The sequence below is a fragment of the Triturus cristatus genome, chromosome 12 (genome assembly GCF_964204655.1).
Source record: "Triturus cristatus chromosome 12, aTriCri1.1, whole genome shotgun sequence".
Lineage (NCBI taxonomy): Eukaryota > Metazoa > Chordata > Amphibia > Caudata > Salamandridae > Triturus > Triturus cristatus.
The window spans coordinates 601,599,904-601,620,180 of NC_140595.1; the positions used below are offsets into that span (position 1 = coordinate 601,599,904).

General features: G+C 44.6%; 1 protein-coding gene across 1 annotated transcript in view; it reads right to left on the reverse strand.

The window, feature by feature from the left end:
- NFAT5 (nuclear factor of activated T cells 5) overlaps positions 1–20,277 on the reverse strand; it is a 796,538-nt gene that overhangs the window by 436,409 nt on the left and 339,852 nt on the right. Inside the window, 1 exon segment of the mRNA XM_085638738.1 lies at positions 1,676–1,848. Within this exon segment, the coding sequence (XP_085494864.1) occupies positions 1,676–1,848 (173 nt within the window).

Below are 20,277 nucleotides of genomic sequence, written 5' to 3' on the forward strand. Positions count from 1 at the left end.
AACCCTAATCTACACACTCAGGCCAGAGGAGACAACTGGAGCAGCGATTTATTTAAACTGCTTAACTTCAGCAATATGGATGCTACCCTTCAGGTGGTCATAAGTAGAGGACCCACAAGCTGTGAGAACACAAACATAGGGCTTTCAACCGACTAGATCAGAACACTGTAGCAACAGAGGTACAGTGTTAATTCAGCTAAGAAGCAGCTTAATATCCTCAAAGTCAAATATCTGCTTCTGTTCTTAGAGGGTAGTGGACAATACCCACTCGGATTTTCGGCTCACTAAAGAAATACAAATATCCACACGAGTGGATAGGGTGATACCCTGTATCCTCGCTGAAAAATTGAACCTGTTACAGTGAATATTTACGCAAATGATGAATACCTATGATCGGATATCTTTTTGTCCACCTGTTATATTTTGCCAACTGTATAATTATAAAAGATCGCAGCAGGTTGCTAAGATGTTGAGTGTTTTAAAACGGGACTGAATTTGCTAATCCTGTTTAGAAGCATCCAACATCTCAGCTAATAGGCAACTATGTGTCAGTTCAGCTGTCTTACTGTATTACAACCTATATAAGGTGTTGTGTTGGATGTTTGACTATGGTTTATCTCTTTGCGATATCCACATTTCAGGCATATCTTTAGACGTGTTCAGGGTTTTTTTTACATGTTCTGCCGAATGTTTAGTATTCTATAAAAAAAGACTAGTCAACAGTGAATGTAACTGATGCTAAACAGTGCACAATTAATCAGGATCATGCATAAGGTAGCACAAGTGAATTTTTTCACCAAGTAATCTACCACAGCACCTTGGATGCAATGAGTGACACTTGAGCATTAGACTAATGTGCATAACATAACATTTATTTAACAGTGCGAAAAACAATTAAGTGCAGGTAGATATCAAGACAAAATTAATCTGTAAGATGAATTTTAAAAAAAGTTTTATTTGTAACACATTGCATTACACAGTCCGGTGTTTAGGCTTTAATGTGCACATCACCTGCACTGGGATCTCATTTATAAAGTACTCAATTGCTGTGTCAACGAGCTATAAAGTGAGGAGAACGAAATTAGTTTCTGAACTCTGTGGGCGTTGCCTTAATGTTGGACTATATTTAATTGCAACTGACTCTATAAAAAAAATAAAAGCTATAAAGATGGCAGGTGAAGATAAAATAACTATTTCATTCAAACAAACAATGGCGAAAAAACGATCAATGTCAATGCTCACTTTCGTTTAGTAATCTCTGTACGGATGTGAAGATTTTTCCATTAGCTAAGAAACTGAGACATATCAATGTAATAACCAAGTTAGATAATTATGTTCCTTCCTACACACACAATTTTCACTTATACTCAAACTACACGCCTTTCTTGGCGATGGACTGAGTATCACATTTTAAGTTTCAGAAAGACAATATTCATTGTTCAATTTAGTGAAAAACAGTGTTGCAAGCCTGAGAAGATTGTGGAATGCTCAGTACCTAATCACATCACCATTTGCTACATTGTGAATAGGCTTTAGAAAGTTGTTTTCCAGTTAAATGTGCAACTTCATAGTTGCAGTTGGAAGGGATGCACACTTGTTGCCTACCATTAATAAATTAACATCAAGAAAACAAGCACACTCACATAGGGACACAGCAGAGAACAGCAGTACTTACTGCAAAGGATTGGAGAAGAGGGAGTTTGCAGTGTTAGAACAGACCCATCTTTACGTGTTATATTAACACGAAACACCAGTCGAGCCCTCGTGCTTTTCTTCTTAGAACCAGCAATTCCAATTCGAGCCTCCACATCAGCATTTCTTAGCTTCAAAATCCCAACACAATCAACACTACGAAAAATAACCAAGACACATAGGTGAGAACAATTTCCAAACTATTAACAAATATCAAATGCAACATTTTGTTTTCAGCACAAGATAACCTAGTTTGCCCAGAACAAGTATATTAAATAGCAACTTACCTGCTATAAAGTAACAGGTCTTAATTGTTGCAATTGGATCAGCAAAGAAATACACTAAGCAGTTTGTTTTTAAATAAAATGAACATACAGAAGCGTGGATAACAAAGCCCAGAAAAAAAATTTATTAGATAAGCTCCCCAGATAAAAATATTTTTTTCAAATGGTTTGGTTTTATACATAAAAAGGAATCAAAGGCATAAGTGATTATCAGGCACATGCATCAAGCCAAAATGTGCTCGCAAAATTAGCGATTAGCGTCTCCCAATGCATCAACCAAATAACCAAAAACCGCAATAAAACCGACTCGCTAATACCGGGAAACAAAAAATAGCGAATCCGTATCAGCGACAATATGAAAAGCGTGAGCAAATAACGAATCGCAAAAATTAATCTCTAATCGATGCATCAAAAATCGCAAATAGCGATTTCTCTGAAAATCGCATTTTAGCAAGTGCAGATTAAGGGGAATCAGAAGCAGGTGGTAAAAAATAAAATAAAAAATATTTCACTACAGCTGATAAGCTGGTGAGGGGTATTGAAACTGACCAATGAGTCCATAGAGAACGCACACAATGGCGGCACTCTACGTGTTTGCGAGGAGGATGAGGATCCATGCAGCAGGGCAGGGCAGAAGGAGAATCCAGGAGAGGATATTCCACCTGTGCATCACTCTGTTGTGGCACACTGATGAGGACATATATGATTAGTACAGGACTAACGCTGCCATGATACTTTAGCTCATAGCTGAATTTGAAACACTAATGCAGCGCCAGACACGTAGGACCCATGCCATCCCTACCCATGTCCAGGTGTTATGTTGCCTGCACCTACTTACATCAGGAGGTTTCCAGGGGGTAGTGGCAGTAGCGGGAGGGGTATCACAAGGCTCCCTCTCACGGTTCTTTAGATCCTTCCTGGCTGCCATGATGACTCTGATCCACAACCACATCACCTTCCCCACAACCCAAAGGGAATTGAACCCACCAAAACTCCATTCATATCGATTTGCACAGTTCCCTAATGTGATATGATGCATAGATTGCACCCACGTAGCCATATGTCCACCAGCAGTCAATGAGTAGATCTTCCGTAACCAGAAATCGTATCACTCCATCAATGTCCAAGCAGTGTGCAATGTGAAAAACATCATAACCGATATCGTAGCGCAATATCCTGGGAGCACCCATGATTCATAAATCTTCTGATACATTGGCATACACACACGCCTGCTCAGGGGGGAATATGGCGAAGGAGACTTGCTAGGTAAGACAATATACTTATGCACACAAATTCATTCTGAAATGGCAATGCATACCTGACACTAACACTTTGCACACTACCCTGTAGGTGACAGTGCATACACCGTGAGGAACTATATCATGACTCCATAGTTGAACCCAGGCTCCCAACAAGAGCAGCGGTACAACGCAGCACACACCAGGACAGGTAATGTGATTGAACGGAAATTTGGATAGCTCATGAGTCGCTTCCACATCCTGCACAAAACTGGTGGTGCGATGCTGTACCAGCCGGTAACCTGCTGTAGGATAGTGGCAGCATGTGGAATGTTGCACAACATAGCTACCAGGAGACACATACCCATAGATGCGTACGGCACTGCGGACAACCAGCCCCCTGTACACCCACGACACCCGCATCCTGCAAGCTCAGCGGAGGGGCAGAGGTAACCTGCAGACTTCACCCAACATTACTTCAGAGGTACGTAATCATGAGACAGAAACTATCATTCTTTACCTGCACAGTTTTTATTAGCACGTGAACATGGACTGTTGTGTGGCTAAACATAGACGTAGCGTAAGGGTACATTCACAGCATGTACCAAGGCACAAATCAAATAAGGATTCGGACTTCATTCCCAGTCCCTCTGTTTGTCCTGACCATGGTTACGCCACCCTGGCTAATTGTCCGGAGGTATGTGTGTGCTCAGCGCTTCCTCCCACGCACACCGAGTCGTCTTTCGCCTGCATCGGCATACCCACCCATGGGTGCAAGTGTAGATGTCGAACGACGTGTACTACACCTCCTGCCAGTGCTGACTTGCGCTGACATGCTGCTCAGGCTGGATGCCCCCTCACTCCCCTTATCTCCAGTGACATTGCTGAGGCCACCAGCACCAGCCTGGAGCTGTTCAACGGCAGTGGTAACTTGGCCAAGGGCCCTGGGCACATCCCCACAACAATGCCCCATGTCAATCTGCATTGCCACCGACCTCCGTGACAGCAGTGCAGTAGCGTTGCACAACTTATTGTTGGATCTGGTATAGCCAGCCAAGCGCGCCATGAATTGCCGATGCCTCCTCCTCTCGGTGTTGTGTCCCTCCTGCATTACACGCACGAGCTCCTGCAATGTGGCGTTGGTGTGCCTGTTGCCTTCCACAACTGCTTGAGTCAGTTCACTCACACGATCTGCCATGGTGGAAATGTTCTTGTTCAATTTCGACATTTGCAGGTTGATGGCTCCCATGTGTCGTGCTTGCTGGCGCTGCACCCTCAGCATCTGCGACTCCACACCTCCCCAGACATTTGGAGTCGACGCCTCCTGTGCTGCTATGTGGCCCCCTGACCTGCGACTTCCCGTCATCTGGACCTGTGTCTGAGGTGTGGTGGTGGTGGTCCTGACACTAGGCAGGCTTTGTGCAGGTGCCCTTTCAGGTTCCGGAATGCTCTCCATTGGCTGAAGAGGAGGGACTGTAGCCCTGCGTCTTGGGGGTGCCTGGGATGTGCTGGGAGGTGTGACTGGTATGGCAACGGCAGTCTCTGCAGTGGTCTGTGTGCTCTCCCTGCATTCACTCTCATCAGTGTCTACTTCCTCTGCACCTGTGGTGTGAAACAGTGCAAGATTAAATTTTGTTTGTGCTAATGTTTAGCAACATGATGATTTCGTTAGCTCTTAAGTTCTCACTGTCTGTAATCACTGTCTGTAAAGCATTTTTGGCACAATGGCCACACAATGTGGTATTTGACTCACTATTTGGTTCAGGGGACTACAAATCCCATGATGCATTAGTATCTGTATGTGAACTGTGGCCTTGGTGTTGATTACAGCTGCTTGCCTTTTTATTACTGTATGGGCGCAATTAGTATTTACACTGATGGGTATATTATAGTGCCTCTTACCTTGTGTACTGCAGGCCGCGCCGGATGTATCCATCTGCGTCACTCCCACTGCAGCTTCTGGCAGGATTGTGCCCTCCACAAGGTCCTCCAGGGCTGTGTTGTCCGGGACTGTTGAGGGTCCTCCTCCAGTGCTCTTCGCCTCCTTCAGCCTCTGTGCAATTCTCTCCTTGGCACGGCTCCGCAGGTCATACCACCTCTTTTTTAACTCTTCGATGCTGCGGTGTGTCACACCCACAGCATTGACTTTGGTTTTGATCCAGTTCCAGATCCTTCTTTTTTCTGCCTCTGGGACCTTTAGTGAGGGATTCCCAAAGAGCTTGTCATGGCTCTTTACAACCTCTTCAATGAGGTACTCGAGTTCCCTCTCACTAAATTTGATCTTTCTTTTTCTGGCCCCTGCCCCCTCTTCTGCTGATGTGTGGGCCATTTCTGGTGTTAGCAGTTGTCTGGATACAATGTATTCCTTTTTTTAAAAAAAACTTTATTTATTCATTTTCTGATAAACATACATAACTGTATCATAGGCTGGCATTATCAGGTGCAACATTATCACATAGCGTACAACGAGGTGACAGTGCTTCATAATCATCATATTCATCACATTCGGTTATGCAAAGAGTAACAGTTCTATATTCATAAGTTTGTGGAGAAGTAATTCACGATAATATTGGGGTAGCCCAACCTGTCCGAGCCTAACGCTGCTTGGCGATATCCGGCGTCCCCATCCGCAGTGGCAGTGCAAGTCATATCCCTATAATAAACAATATCATAAACGCACTTACGTGGGTACCACAGCACCACCCACACGTCCAACCCAAATCCTATAAAAGCAGGATTGAACAAGGCCAACCCCCTTGCTATCAGCTAGGATTAGGTTTCAGATCCTGTATTAGCAGCGACGGTGTCATATCTGAGTAACGTATCCTGACAGTGTATCATGTCCTGTACCCATTCTTTAAATTTTGGGGCTCTACCTCTTCCCCATCGACAGGCAACTCGTCTTTTCGCTAACAGAAGAGCAACAGTTATGAATCTACGGTACGGCCTCCTTATTGTTTTGGTATAACCCAATAGTGCCTGTGTTGGAGATGGACTCAACGGGGTGTCAATCATTTCGGAAAGGCCCGTGTAAACCTGCTGCCAGTTTCTAGTAATGTAATAGCATCCCCAAGCTAAATGTAAAAAGTCCACTGCTGGCGCGCGACAGCGCCCACAGAGGTCATCCTCCCTGAGACCAAATCTGCACAGTTGAGCGGGAGTATAATAAAGTCTGTGCAAGAATTTATAATGAATAAGCCTGAATCTGCTGCTGGAAGAGATCTACTCGGTCTGTTGGCAGCAGAAGCTCCAAAGCTCGTCTTCTATGAGTGTGCCCTGTTCCTCCTCCCATCTAGTGCGCGCTTTGCAAGGCCCAGGGACTAGTGAGGTGTGCAGTGAGTGATACAGTTTAGAGACTGTGTGTGCAGGGGAGTCAGCTTGGAGCAGCTGGTGTAGTGGCTCCAACGTTGGTGGTTCGTCAGGGAACACCTCAGTCACCGCTTGAATTCCACTGCGTAGGCGGATATACAGAAATGTGTCCATGGGTGTAGGTGTCTGGTCCCCAAACATATGCGCCTTGGAACGAAAACGGCCCCCCTGATAAAGATCACCCCATGTCTTAATTTTAAGTTTGGTTATAACATTTTTAAACAGTCGTTCCTGCAGCAGGGGTAATGAAGGGTGGTACGCCAGTGGGAGCAATGGGGAATAAACTAGCGACGTCTGGACTTTTTTCGCAATATGCCGCCAGGCTAGAATGGAGCTGGAGATAGGCGTTTGATATGCAGCCTGTGTCTCAGGTTTACTAAATAATGCCCCTTCAAGCGGGATGGGCGCCGCCAACCAATGTTCGACCGCCACCTGGGCCATAAAAGGGGGAGGATGAATCCAATAATAAACAAAATGGGCCTGTGCGCTATGATAATACAGTTCAAAATCCGGTAAATCAAAACCTCCCTGAGCAAATGGGCGAATCAAAGTATCCCAGCATAACCGAGGTCGCTTTCCTCCCCAAACCAGCCGGATGAGCTCGGAACGCAAGAGTTTGAAAAAGGTCTTGCCCTGGTGGTAAGGGATATTTAGAAATAAATAGAGGAGTTTTGGGAGAATGACCATCTTAATGAGGGACGCTCGGCCCGCCATGGAGAGAGGGAGCGTGATCCATCTTGTAACGCACGTCTGAATATGGTCCATTGCACGGCCATAGTTCATCCGCATTAGTTCCTCTCGGTCACGAGAGATCATTATTCCCAGATATCTGACATCACTGTCGCACCACTGCAAAGGATAGTCAAGGGGGAAGAGCTGCGCCGCCGCGGTGAGAGGGAGTATGGTAGATTTTCCCCAGTTAATGTTAATACCGGACATTATAGCAAATCGGATAAATTCCCTGAAAATAGGGTTAAGATTGACGGATGGATCCCTGACACACAGCGTAATGTCATCCGCGTAAAGGGATATTAGTACGTGTCACTGGAAGCAGCACAGAGCCTTGTCTCGGTGGTGTTGCCGGAGCCTGGCAGCCAGAGGTTCCATGGCCAGAGCAAATAAAAGGGAAGACAGGGGGCATCCCTGGCGAGTGCCCCGTGAGATCATAAAGGCCTCGGATATCCGGGCGTTAACACTGACCCTTGCCTTGGGTTTATGATAAAGTGGTATAATCCACTTCATAAATCCTATGGGTAGCCCCATGTTGCGTAGTATACAAAGGAGGTAGTCTCATTCCAATGAGTCAAAGGCTTTGGTGGCGTCTAAAAAGACTGCCACCATTGGTAAGCCAGGGTCGACATTTTGCAATATCGAGAATAGTGTACGCAGGTTATGTGAAGTGGCTCTGCCGGGAATAAATCCCGCTTGATCGGATAACACCAGTCCCTCCATCAATAACTTCAGGCGATTAGCTAGAACCTTAGTCAAGATCTTAGCATCGCAGTTGATCAGGGAAAGGGGACGGTAGGAGTCACAGGATTGAGGCTGCTTCCCAGGTTTAAGCAAAGAGGTGATTAAAGCCTCCTGCATTGTCGGAGGGAGAGTCCCGGTCTCATGTGCCTCCAGGAAGACCTCCCGAAGCACTGGTGCCAGCATGTCCACATAAGCCTTATAGAAATCTATGGGCAAACCGCCAGACCCGGCGCCTTTCCGGATGCCATCTGCCCTATGGCATCCCTGATTTCATCCAATCCAATGGGCGCAGCCAAGAACTCTCGTTGATAATCCGGCAGCCATCCCAGAGTGATCTCCTTCAGATATTCTTCCATTTCCAGGGTACCTACTCTGGTAGTGGTATAGAGTGACGCATAGTGTGTAGCGAAGGCGGCCATGATCGATTGTGTGTCGCGCAGAGGCTCCCCTCCGTCCCCTTCCTACTCCAGTGTGGTAAATAATTTAATTACCGGTACTTAATTTGATGCGGAAAATTAATAAGAATAGCTCAGTAAAATAAGAGGCAGAATCCGTGGTATTAGAGATTCGGAACGGGCTTTATTCCAATAACAATTCGAATTGTTGGCTTCATATTCCATCACCACGGAGGTTCAGGAAGTGAAGGACCATACATTATTGACAGGTAATCATTTTTATAGAAGAGGCATTACAGTGAAACAGATGCAGGAGGCGTAACAGTTGATAACAGAGATAAAGATATACATGCGTAACTAAAATGGGTGTAACTAGGCGTAACTAAAGAACGTCATTAGGTATGATGTCACAAATGGGTGGTTCCATGAAAGAATTTCGCAATGTCAGCAAAAATACTTGGCAGAGATGCGCGCGCAGCAGCATGACGTGTGATTTGACGTGCAACTAGGGGGAGAATGGGACTTGACATTTAGCTCTACATGTGGAGACAAAAGTCTGGGGTTATGTCAACCTAATCCCAAATCATATCTAATATCCTATGTTTAAAGAACTGTGTTATCCAAAAAGAGAGGTCTCTTAGGATAGAATCTTATTCTATACTGACTATACTGACTGTTAGTGCGTGTACAAGCGTCTAAGTGTCTACACTAGATGCGAGGGGGTAGGAATATTCCATGGTAACAGGGTTTATGAATTACTTGCATGAGGACAGCGAGGCCTGGCCCCTTTGCACGGTAGCTGGAGGAATGTTTACCTAAACTGCTAGACAGGAATGCATCGGATGAGGGGCGGAGGAGATAATCTTGAAGGTGAAGTACAGCTTTCTGGCAGGCTACGGGCTGGATCAGGCACCGTTAGCCGCGCAGGGAGTAAGACAAAGTTCATGGTCACAGATGCAGGCTCAGACTGGAGCTTTCAGAGGCAGAAGGCAAGAAAAGGCTTGGTGGCAGAATCAGGGCCTACTCGCCTGGACTGTAAAATGGGATAAATGAACCATATAAAGCCGGTGGCCTTTCATACTTAGGAATAGAATATCCGGCCCATTCATGGCGGATCTGAAAGAGGACATGTTGACGGTGGACGCACATGTATTTGCGTCTTCATAACTGGAACTGGAGGGAACATACATGTACTTGTGACTTATACATGAAACCGTTGGGGTCCAAGATAGGGGACATAACCGACCATAAAAATCCATATTTCCACATTCCCTCCTTGTCCCCTACTGGCCCTTAGGAGATATCAATCTTCATCAATCCATCGATCTGTTCATATAACATCATTTATTCTTCTTTCTTCTTCCGGGATCCCGAACGAAAACTTGGATGTGGGATACACGAGGTGGCACATAGACCACAAATCGCTGGCCCACATTGTAGACATAAGCAGCAACTGAATAGTATGAGAAAGCCAATACCTAGGAAGGAGAGCATTCTCCATCCCCAGGCTGACAACACGCCCCAGAACCAACCGGACCAAGTCCAGGTGCCTGGACTCTGGTGTATCTGGCTTACAATCTTATGAAGGCGGGTTATGGCTTTATATACTGACGGTGAATTTTCTGGTATGAAAATGCAACAACTTGATCCGATGACCCTACAAGCTCCGCCCCTATCGGCCAGGATGACGTCAAGGACAAGACGATTCTGAAGCACAACAATCCGCATAGCAGACTGCTCTTCTGTTAAATTGCCTAAGGCGGAAATAGTTTCGTTCACTACTGCTTCAAGGGTTCTGGTTAATCTACGTATCAACTTACTATTAGTGACTGTACCTATATAGGGGAAGAAACCTTTATTGAAATCTGTGTATTTTTCCCATGCTGTTTCAGTGTAATCGACGATTGGGAGATCTCTCCGCTGTCTATTGTGTACTAAATGAGTATTTTTATGATAATCAGGAGGAGCTAGGAAAACAGGTGGTAGGAGGAATGCTATGTAACAGGTACCATCCCAATCTAGAGGTAGGCGTATATATGCGGTCTGGCCACATATAAAGTAGGAATGACGAGAAGCTCTAAATGTAGACTTGCCTTGATCACTGAATTTTATCACAGTGGTGCATTTACTATGGCCCATGTGTATGGAGCCATTCTTTCTTATACATAGTTCCCCTTTTACTGGGAATACCGACGTGGCGGGCAATATTGGTGTAGCTTCAAATTCAACGTTCAGGATCATGAGGTTAAGTGTAAAATTACCTAATCCATATACTTCATTTTCTAGATCAGTTCCTGTTCTTTTGGGAAGTCCCTCCTTGTTAGGGTAGCAGACTTTAAGCAAAACTAAGTTCAGGTTTCCCCATACCCAGTTGTCTTGATAAGCTACTGAGTTTGAATCTAAGGAATTAATTAAACTAAACCATGCTCCACAGGAGCCATTGTGTGTGAATGGATATGGAAAGAGGGGCAAAACTCCCTTATAGTTCTGATAGGGAGGGAGTCGGCCACATATCCAACAATTTGTAGCATTGCTAGTCTGATGGGAATGATGTAACATACTAATAAAAGTGTTATTGCGCAGCGCAAATCTATAGGACAACTCATGCGGGGGTAATTCACTAAAAGAATGTTCAGCAGTAACATTGTAAACATGTTTAGAAATAGGATAATATATGTGCAACAATATACTTGCAGCGATTATTAAAAGACATAAGAAAAACAAAATTAACAACGTCACTGTGCAATGACTACGCAGTGATTTACAGTACGCATGTTTTTTGAACTGCATCTTTCGGTTTCTTTCTCTATTCAGGTCTAGGGGATACATGTCAGAGACAAATTCGACCGATTCACCTTGGAGAGGACTTAAACAATCAAATTGTCTGACTTATTAGACCGTAATTTTAGTTTGTATAGTTCCTTATCGCTTTGTTCAACCAAAGGAAGCTTTGAGTCAATCGGTGAAGACACGCGAGGTGTAACGTTTACATCAGACGGTAGTCCATGAAATTTCTTGATATGACTTGAATGTAACCATCCTTTGCGACCTTCGATCTTCACGGCTGTCCTCGTGGTGAGTAGTACAAGTTGAGGCGATTTCCACCTAGGATCCAGCTGAGTCTTCCGGTCAAAATTCCGCACTAACACCAGGTCCCCGGGAACTACGTCATGGGGTTTCACCTCGGTGTTGTCGGGAAAGGCTGCAGCTACCTGTGAACGACAAGATTGTAGTGCAGACATCAAGGAAGCCAGGTAATCTGTCAGCATATTACAGTCAACATCAGTTATTTTGCGTGGTATAGGCGTCCCCCACATATTTGGTGGTCTGCCAAAGATCACCTCATAAGGGGATAGCCCTGTTCGAGAGTGCGCTACCATTCTCATGTAAAAGAGTGCAACTGGTAAGGCTACTACCCAATCGACACCTTTCTGTCTACATATTTTGGACAATCTAATTTTCAGAGTTTGATTATGTCGTTCCACGAGACCTGCTGCCTCGGGGTGTCGGACACAGTGAAATCTCCATTGATAGCCTAACAAAAGTGAAACGTGTTTCATTAGTTCGGATGAGAACGGCTGGCCGTTATCTGAGTAGACAACACGTGGTAAACCGTACCGTGGGAAGAATTCTCGAACCAACTGTTTGGCAGTAGTCGGGGCAGTGTAATCTGAGACCGGGTAGGCTTCTGTCCAACGGGAAAGAGCACAAACAACTACAAGAACATATTTGAATCCTCGACATCGTTCCATCTGGATATAATCCATCTGGAGGACTTCAAAAGGGTGATCAGGAGGCTGAAATCCACCCTGTTCTACGGGAATGCTTTTACCTGGGTTAAACTGACAACAGATCATACAGGTACGAACTTTTTGTTTAGCTGCTGCTCGTAAATGTTTGTTGAACCAAATGTGTTGAATGCTGTCTAGCATAGCCTTTTCTCCTAGGTGCGCTGGACTATGTATTGTATTAATGATAACTTGAACCATAGAGTCGGGAAGAAACCATATAGATTTTTCCTTCGTCATCCATCCTTGATTCGTTTGGATCCCTCCTAATTCAGTCCATTTCTTTATTTCATCTGGTGTAGCATGTGTCTGTATGTCAATTACGTCAAGAGCGGGATCCTTAACCGTCATGCAATGTGTTGGTGTCAGAACTATTGTCTTTGTCATGTCAGATGTGTGAGTTTTATTCTGAGCAGTCTGTTTAGCTGTTCTGTCAGCTAGGTCATTGCCTTGGGAAATGATATTAGTAACTTTCGTATGAGCTTTACATTTCATAATTGATATTGCAGTGGGTAGATGTATTGCATCTAATAAGGCATGAATGAGGGGTCCGTGCTGAATGTGGGCACCGTGAGAAGTTAAATAACCTCTCTCTCGCCACAGTACGCCGAAGTCATGTACAACTCCGAATGCATAACGTGAATCAGTGTATATGTTGACTTTCTTATTTGTGGCTTGAATACAGGCTTGTGTCAGAGCGATGAGCTCTGCTGCTTGAGCTGACAAGGTATTTATGCAATATGTTTCAATGACTTCAGTGTCTGTTGTGACTGCATACGCGGCCACTAGCTCTCCTGTACTTGTTCTCATACATGAACCATCTACATACAACGTCAGGTCTGGATCTGACAATGGGACGTCTGTCAAGTCTTGTCTGGGTTTCGTCGTGATAGTAATAACTTCAATACAATCATGTGCTAGTGGGTCTGTTCCGTTTACTGGCAAAAGTGTGGCAGGATTCAATGTACTACAACGTCTGATTTCTATGTGTGGCTGAAACAATGTCAATTCGTAACCGGTAAGTCTTGCTATAGTCAAGTGTTGTGTTTGTGTGCGGTTCAAGAGAACCTCTACTGCGTGTGGTACTTATACTGTCAATTGATGTCCTAACACTATGGCATCGCTTTGTCTGATTGCTAAAGCTGTTGCTGCCACTGATTTCAGGCACGCTGGAAGTGCCTGAGCTACTGGATCTAATGTACTAGAGAAATAAGCACATGGTTTGTGTGATCCTGCTTGTTCCTGTGTGAGTACTGACAAAGCAGTACCTTCGCGTTCTGTAACAAAGAGTGTAAACTGTTTACTGTAACATGGTGTTGCTAGGACAGGTGCTTGACATAAAGCTTTCTTTAGGCTTTCAAAAGCTTGTGTATGTTCCTGAGTCCAAGGGAGGACAGTCGATGTGGCCGCCTCCTGTGTTGTCAACTGAATGAGTGGTTTTGCTAGAAATGCATACTGAGGGATCCACTGCCTACAATATGAAGTGAGGCCTATAAAAGCCCGTACCTCCTTTTGTGTCTTGGGTATTGGCATGCTAGCAATTAACTGGATGCGATCTGACGTAAGCTGCCTTCCCTCCTTGGACAGCGAGTGCCCAAGGTAAACAACTCGCTGGACACAGAATTGCAGCTTAGAAGGGGACACCTTGTGCCCCTTTTCGGCCAAAAATTGTAAAACCGTCAGTGAAGCTTTTTCACATTCAGTTTCGCTTCTAGCGGTGATCAGCAGATCATCGACATATTGAAGCAGGGCAGTGTTGACTGGCATGTGGATACTGTCAAGTTCTCTTTTCAGTGCTTGGCTATAGATGCTGGGGCTTTCTGTGAATCCTTGAGGTGCGCGTGTGAATTTAAAGCTTCGTCCATTTAAACTAAATCCGAACAAGTATTGGCTTTCCGGATCTATTGGGACGCTGAAAAAGGCATTCTTGAGATCAATTACAGTAAAGAATGTTGCTTCGGAATCAATGGCTGTCAGTAATGAAGAAATGTCTGGAACTACGGGGTATTGTGGTACAATACATTTATTTAATTCGCGCAGATCAATAACCAATCGATATACTGGCGGGGCTTTTGGATCAGTTCGTTTAAGGATCGGAATTATCGGGGAATTACATACATTGGAGTCGGTTTCCACAACCACTCCTTGGGTAATAAGCTCGTCAATGATTTGCAGTAAAGCCACTACAGAATCTGGGGGTAACTTGTATTGTCGCATTCGTGGTAGTACCACTCCTGTCTTTAGTGTGACTCGATATGGTGTAATGTTCATGCAACCAACATCTGTAGGGCCTTGCGCCCATAAATGTGTGGGTAAAGTCTGCAGTCGGTGATCCATGTCTCGGGACACATAGTGCCCTTTGAAATCACGTAAAAACAATCTTACTCCTTCCGGAGAACAACATATTATAGCTCCTAGAGCTTTCAATGTTTTTATACCCAACAGGTTTTCTGGACATGATTTAGTAAGCAATAAATCTGTAGTTCGTGTCAAGGAACCAATCGTAAGTGGAAGAGGCTGTGATACTTCGTTAATGATAGGTTTTCCTGAAAAACCAAGGGAAATATTCTGTGAGCCTGAGAGGGGTGCCCCTGGAACTTCACTACGTTTTATGGTTGTTCGGCTTGCCCCTGTATCAAGTAAAAATGTTCTATCCTGGCCTAATAGTTTACTGTGTACATAAGGTCCTTCTTGATCTACAGGGACCTCCATAAGGGGTAAGCCAACTTCCCTCTCTAGGCTGTTTCATGAGTATCGTTGATAATCAGGGTAGTCATACTGTGCGGTCTGGTACATCTGCCGTGTCGTTGTTGGTGTGGCAGCAATAGGCTGCGGTGGTGGAGCTGGCATAGACTGTTGCGGAGCTGGCATGGCCTGTGCATGCTGCGGGGCTCCTTGTTGGTTCTGATCCTGTCTAAGTGGCCGTGGTCTTTCTTTTGTATTACCTATGGCGATATTATGTTTTAAAACTGGACAATCGTGTACATAATGACCTGGCTGTTTACAATAGTTGCATGTCCCTTTTACAGAACCTGCTGAAACACTGGACTGTGTCATACCCTTTTTATGACCGTCAGCTGGAACTGTCTGGGAAACTAGCATTTTCATTTTCATGTCTTTCATGCGTCTTTGTTCAAGTTCTTGTTCCTCTCTAATTCTATTGTGATGGTACTGTAGCATTTGTAACATTTGTGACGGAGTGTTACCTTGCCAGGTACTCTCGAATTTCAATACTCTATTCTTAACTTGGGGCAGGGCATTTTCAACTAATTTTGTCACAAACAGATGTGGATACGATTCGCTACTTGCTTTTATTCCACTATTTATACCAAAACATTTTTCGAATCGGGCATAAAAATCACTAGTGTCTTCATCTTGCTTTTGTTTACAGGCTGAGATTGCACCCCAGTCTTCCTTTTTCGTAGTTAATAAACGTGGCAGTACCTGTACTAATAAACCTGGTAGTATTTTGGTCTTTTCCCCAAGCCCTAAACCTGGACCTAGAGCTGTTTCTTCGTTTTCTAATGCTGTCCAATCTATCTTTTGGTCTCCCACCTCCCAATCCTTTTCTTTGAGTTTTTCATAAATGCCCGCAGGCATTAATACCTTTAATATTTTCATAATGTCGGGATAGGTATACTCTCCCATGAGCAACATGTCTTTAATTTCACGGTGGAAACCCGCTGGGTCTTTGTCATGACTGGGTACCACTTTCTTCATTTCTAATAGTTCCATTTTAGATATGGGTGTGTATACAAACACACGTTTAAACTGATTGTCATCACCTTTTATCGGGTGGACTTCGCGTAAGGGATTCTGTCTATCCATATAATACGTCGTTCTTTCCTTGATGGGCAGTGAGACATGTTCGGGGCATACAAAAAGAATGTACTGCTTTCTGGATTCTAGTATTTCTCTAATTAACTCAGTACCTGAACCTCTCCATTTATTCGTGAGTAATTCAGTTAATATATCAGGTAAGGGACCAGGATCGGAGTGTTGGCTTTTATATAATATAAGGAGTTGTTGAATCATGTAGATACCAGCTAAACGCTGTTCATCTGGGGTGAGGTTCAAAAACGTGTGTGCTAGTGTATCATCACTATATTTTCCGGGACTGTCAACCCAGTGAACGGCTGACCTGGCTAATTCTTGTTCGTCCATAGAATCGAGTATATGATAACCCCTTCGTTCTCGGAGTAATTTGTCAGCGGCTTGGAACGAATGTTCGGGAGACCTTATATTTATTAAAGGGGTTTGGAAATTTCTGTTATTTTCTGGACGTATCGGACGTATCGGATCAGTAAAGCATCTAGTATTATTACAAGATCTTCCTCTACCTACATAGGCCATGGTTTCTAACTGTCCTGTGGGCAGTTCTAATTCTTCCTCCTCCTCGTTTTGTTCAGGCTGGTCTACCGCCAATCTTTCTTCGTGTATTCGTTCTACTTCTTTGCGGATCTTTCGGCACATAGCTACTATACTTAATAGTCTATCATGTCTCCCCTCTGATATATTCCGACTCCATGTGGTAAGAATCCGCATTTCTTCCGGATTTACCCCTGGTCGGTCTTGATTTCTGATCACACAATTTATGAGGAAACGTAACAGTTCCCCCTGTATCTCCACTTTCTGGTACTCCATGGCTCTATTAATACTTTCAGAATCTCGCCCTGACTGGACAAAGTGATATATATTTTCTAAATGTGTAGTCATTCCTGGTAGCCTCCCTAAATATATTGCAGCTCGTCGGATACGTAATGATGCCAGCAGCATTTCATCCTCTTTGCCGGGCACAGGGTCATATCTACAATCTACTAGAAGTTCCTTAAGCATGTCGGGAGTTACTAGTTTGGGCGTACGTTGGTGGGCTAATTCTTGAAAGGAAAGTTTATTTACTCTGGGTGGCGTGGAAAAAATGTTTGTTGTACCTCCTGTAGCACCGCCTGGGGTGCTGGATGTGAAAGGATTCGTTGAACGTGATATAGCAACCATAGGTGTGGGTACAGCTGTAGAAACAGATGTGCTTGCCGGAACTTGTGTCGGAGTTTGTTGTTGCGGAGGTACAGACGGAGGGTCTTGGCGTTGAACCCCCTCGGCAGGCGGTCTATGTGGTGCAGTATTAGCATACTCGGGAGCTGCGTCGTCTAAATAAGAGGAAAGGAAAACATCTTCTGCGGTTCTGGGATGCCCTTTGGGATGTGATTTTATCGGAAACAACGGAGGTGGCAAGTCTTTTGGTATCTCCGGAGTAGCCTTAGGTAACCCTTCGGCCAGAAGAGGATACATACCATTCATAAGGGCATTTCTTTGTCTGTCTACTTGTTCTGCTTTTGCTCGGGTACCTTCTTCAATTAATAGATTTTCTCGGACTTTATTTGAATTCTCCTTACTCTTCTCTTCCTGTCTGAGTGCTTTTTCTGTGCGTCTATACGATTCTTTACGCCATAATTCAATGGCATCTTTCTGTGATTGTCTAGCTTTCTTTTTCCATAATTCTTCCTCTACTTTCATGATGCAATCTGCATCCCAGGTCCCAGCTGCGGGCCACCTCTGACTTTCTGGTAATTCCTTGGTGTAGTCTACCCATAAATCAAGAAATAATATGGCGTCTAGGCCATGTTTATGATACATGAAGTACCCTGGAGTGTCCCTAGGAGGAATGGGAACAGCTTCTTCGAGTACCCCTTTTCTAGTTTTGATCTGTCTTAATTTCGAAAAGAGCGGCATATTGAGAACTGATCTGATACCTAATTTTGAACACGTTTAATACAACAAAACACAATAATGAACAGTCATTCACACCACAATATGCAGAACGTATTTAAAACATTTAACATTTAACATTTAATGAACAACAATGATGGCCATTTAGGGATCTAGTCACTAAGCATAATACTCGGCAATAACTAGGTAATTCTGAATTATATACTAGACATGCTAGATATACTGCTAAACAGTACAGATACACTGCTGAAACAGTGCAGACCGGATTTGTGTACCCAAACCCGTCTTGACCGGCACAACCTATGTGCACGTCAGAACGCCTCCCCGGCAATGGTACTCACCGGGTAGCTCGGAACGGAAGGCCTCGGAACTGAACTGAACTGGACTTGGACCGGACTGGACTCGACTCGAAACTTCGGAACTTCGGAACCTGGTGGGCCTCTGTATACCTCGGATCTTGCTCTCTCAGCTAGGCTCTGGTCGGGATACGTCGCACTTCTCACCGCCTCGTCTGGGTGTTGATCGCAGCCTCAGTTACCCCCGCTCGGCAGGAGGGAGATACAGGAAATCCTGTGGGTACGCGTTGTTGTCCGTCCAGCTGTGGCAGGAGACCGGGCCTGCAACGCACCTCCGGCGCGTGAGATGAGAAAGTGTCCCTGTTCGGGCGCCATATATGTGGTAAATAATTTAATTACCGGTACTTAATTTGATGCGGAAAATTAATAAGAATAGCTCAGTAAAATAAGAGGCAGAATCCGTGGTATTAGAGATTCGGAACGGGCTTTATTCCAATAACAATTCGAATTGTTGGCTTCATATTCCATCACCACGGAGGTTCAGGAAGTGAAGGACCATACATTATTGACAGGTAATCATTTTTATAGAAGAGGCATTACAGTGAAACAGATGCAGGAGGCGTAACAGTTGATAACAGAGATAAAGATATACATGCGTAACTAAAATGGGAGTAACTAGGCGTAACTAAAGAACGTCATTAGGTATGATGTCACAAATGGGTGGTTCCATGAAAGAATTTCGCAATGTCAGCAAAAATACTTGGCAGAGATGCGCGCGCAGCAGCATGACGTGTGATTTGACGTGCAACTAGGGGGAGAATGGGACTTGACATTTAGCTCTACATGTGGAGACAAAAGTCTGGGGTTATGTCAACCTAATCCCAAATCATATCTAATATCCTATGTTTAAAGAACTGTGTTATCCAAAAAGAGAGGTCTCTTAGGATAGAATCTTATTCTATACTGACTATACTGACTGTTAGTGCGTGTACAAGCGTCTAAGTGTATACACTAGATGCGAGGGGGTAGGAATATTCCATGGTAACAGGGTTTATGAATTACTTGCATGAGGACAGCGAGGCCTGGCCCCTTTGCACGGTAGCTGGAGGAATGTTTACCTAAACTGCTAGACAGGAATGCATCGGATGAGGGGCGGAGGAGATAATCTTGAAGGTGAAGTACAGCTTTCTGGCAGGCTACGGGCTGGATCAGGCACCGTTAGCCGCGCAGGGAGTAAGACAAAGTTCATGGTCACAGATGCAGGCTCAGACTGGAGCTTTCAGAGGCAGAAGGCAAGAAAAGGCTTGGTGGCAGAATCAGGGCCTACTCGCCTGGACTGTAAAATGGGATAAATGAACCATATAAAGCCGGTGGCCTTTCATACTTAGGAATAGAATATCCGGCCCATTCATGGCGGATCTGAAAGAGGACATGTTGACGGTGGACGCACATGTATTTGCGTCTTCATAACTGGAACTGGAGGGAACATACATGTACTTGTGACTTATACATGAAACCGTTGGGGTCCAAGATAGGGGACATAACCGACTATAAAAATCCATATTTCCACACCAGAACAAAATTAGACCGCCGAGGGGGCCTCACAACTCCCGCAAGAAACTTACCCGGGCATTCTCCCTCTCCGTATGCCCTAGCCTTGAAATATTTACTTCGGAAGTGAACCTCCCGCTCGGTTGTGGATTTATAGTCAGTCAATGCCGTTCTGAATTGGAGTTGTGCATCTACGTTAAGTAGCAAAGTCTGATCGGGTTTCCAGTGTGTGCAGTGTGTGTCCCAGTTTCTGTAATGTGTTACGCAGCACACGCAGTACTCCCGAGCTCTTGGAAGCACAAATACCCCGCACCGTGACTTTCAGCGCCTCCCACATAGTCGCCATACACTCTACCGACCCCTTATTATGTAAGAGGAATTCCTCAATTTCTTGTCCCAACTCAGTACGGAAGAGTTCGTCAAGTAGAATGATGGGCTGTAGCCTCCATGCAAGTGGCCTCCCC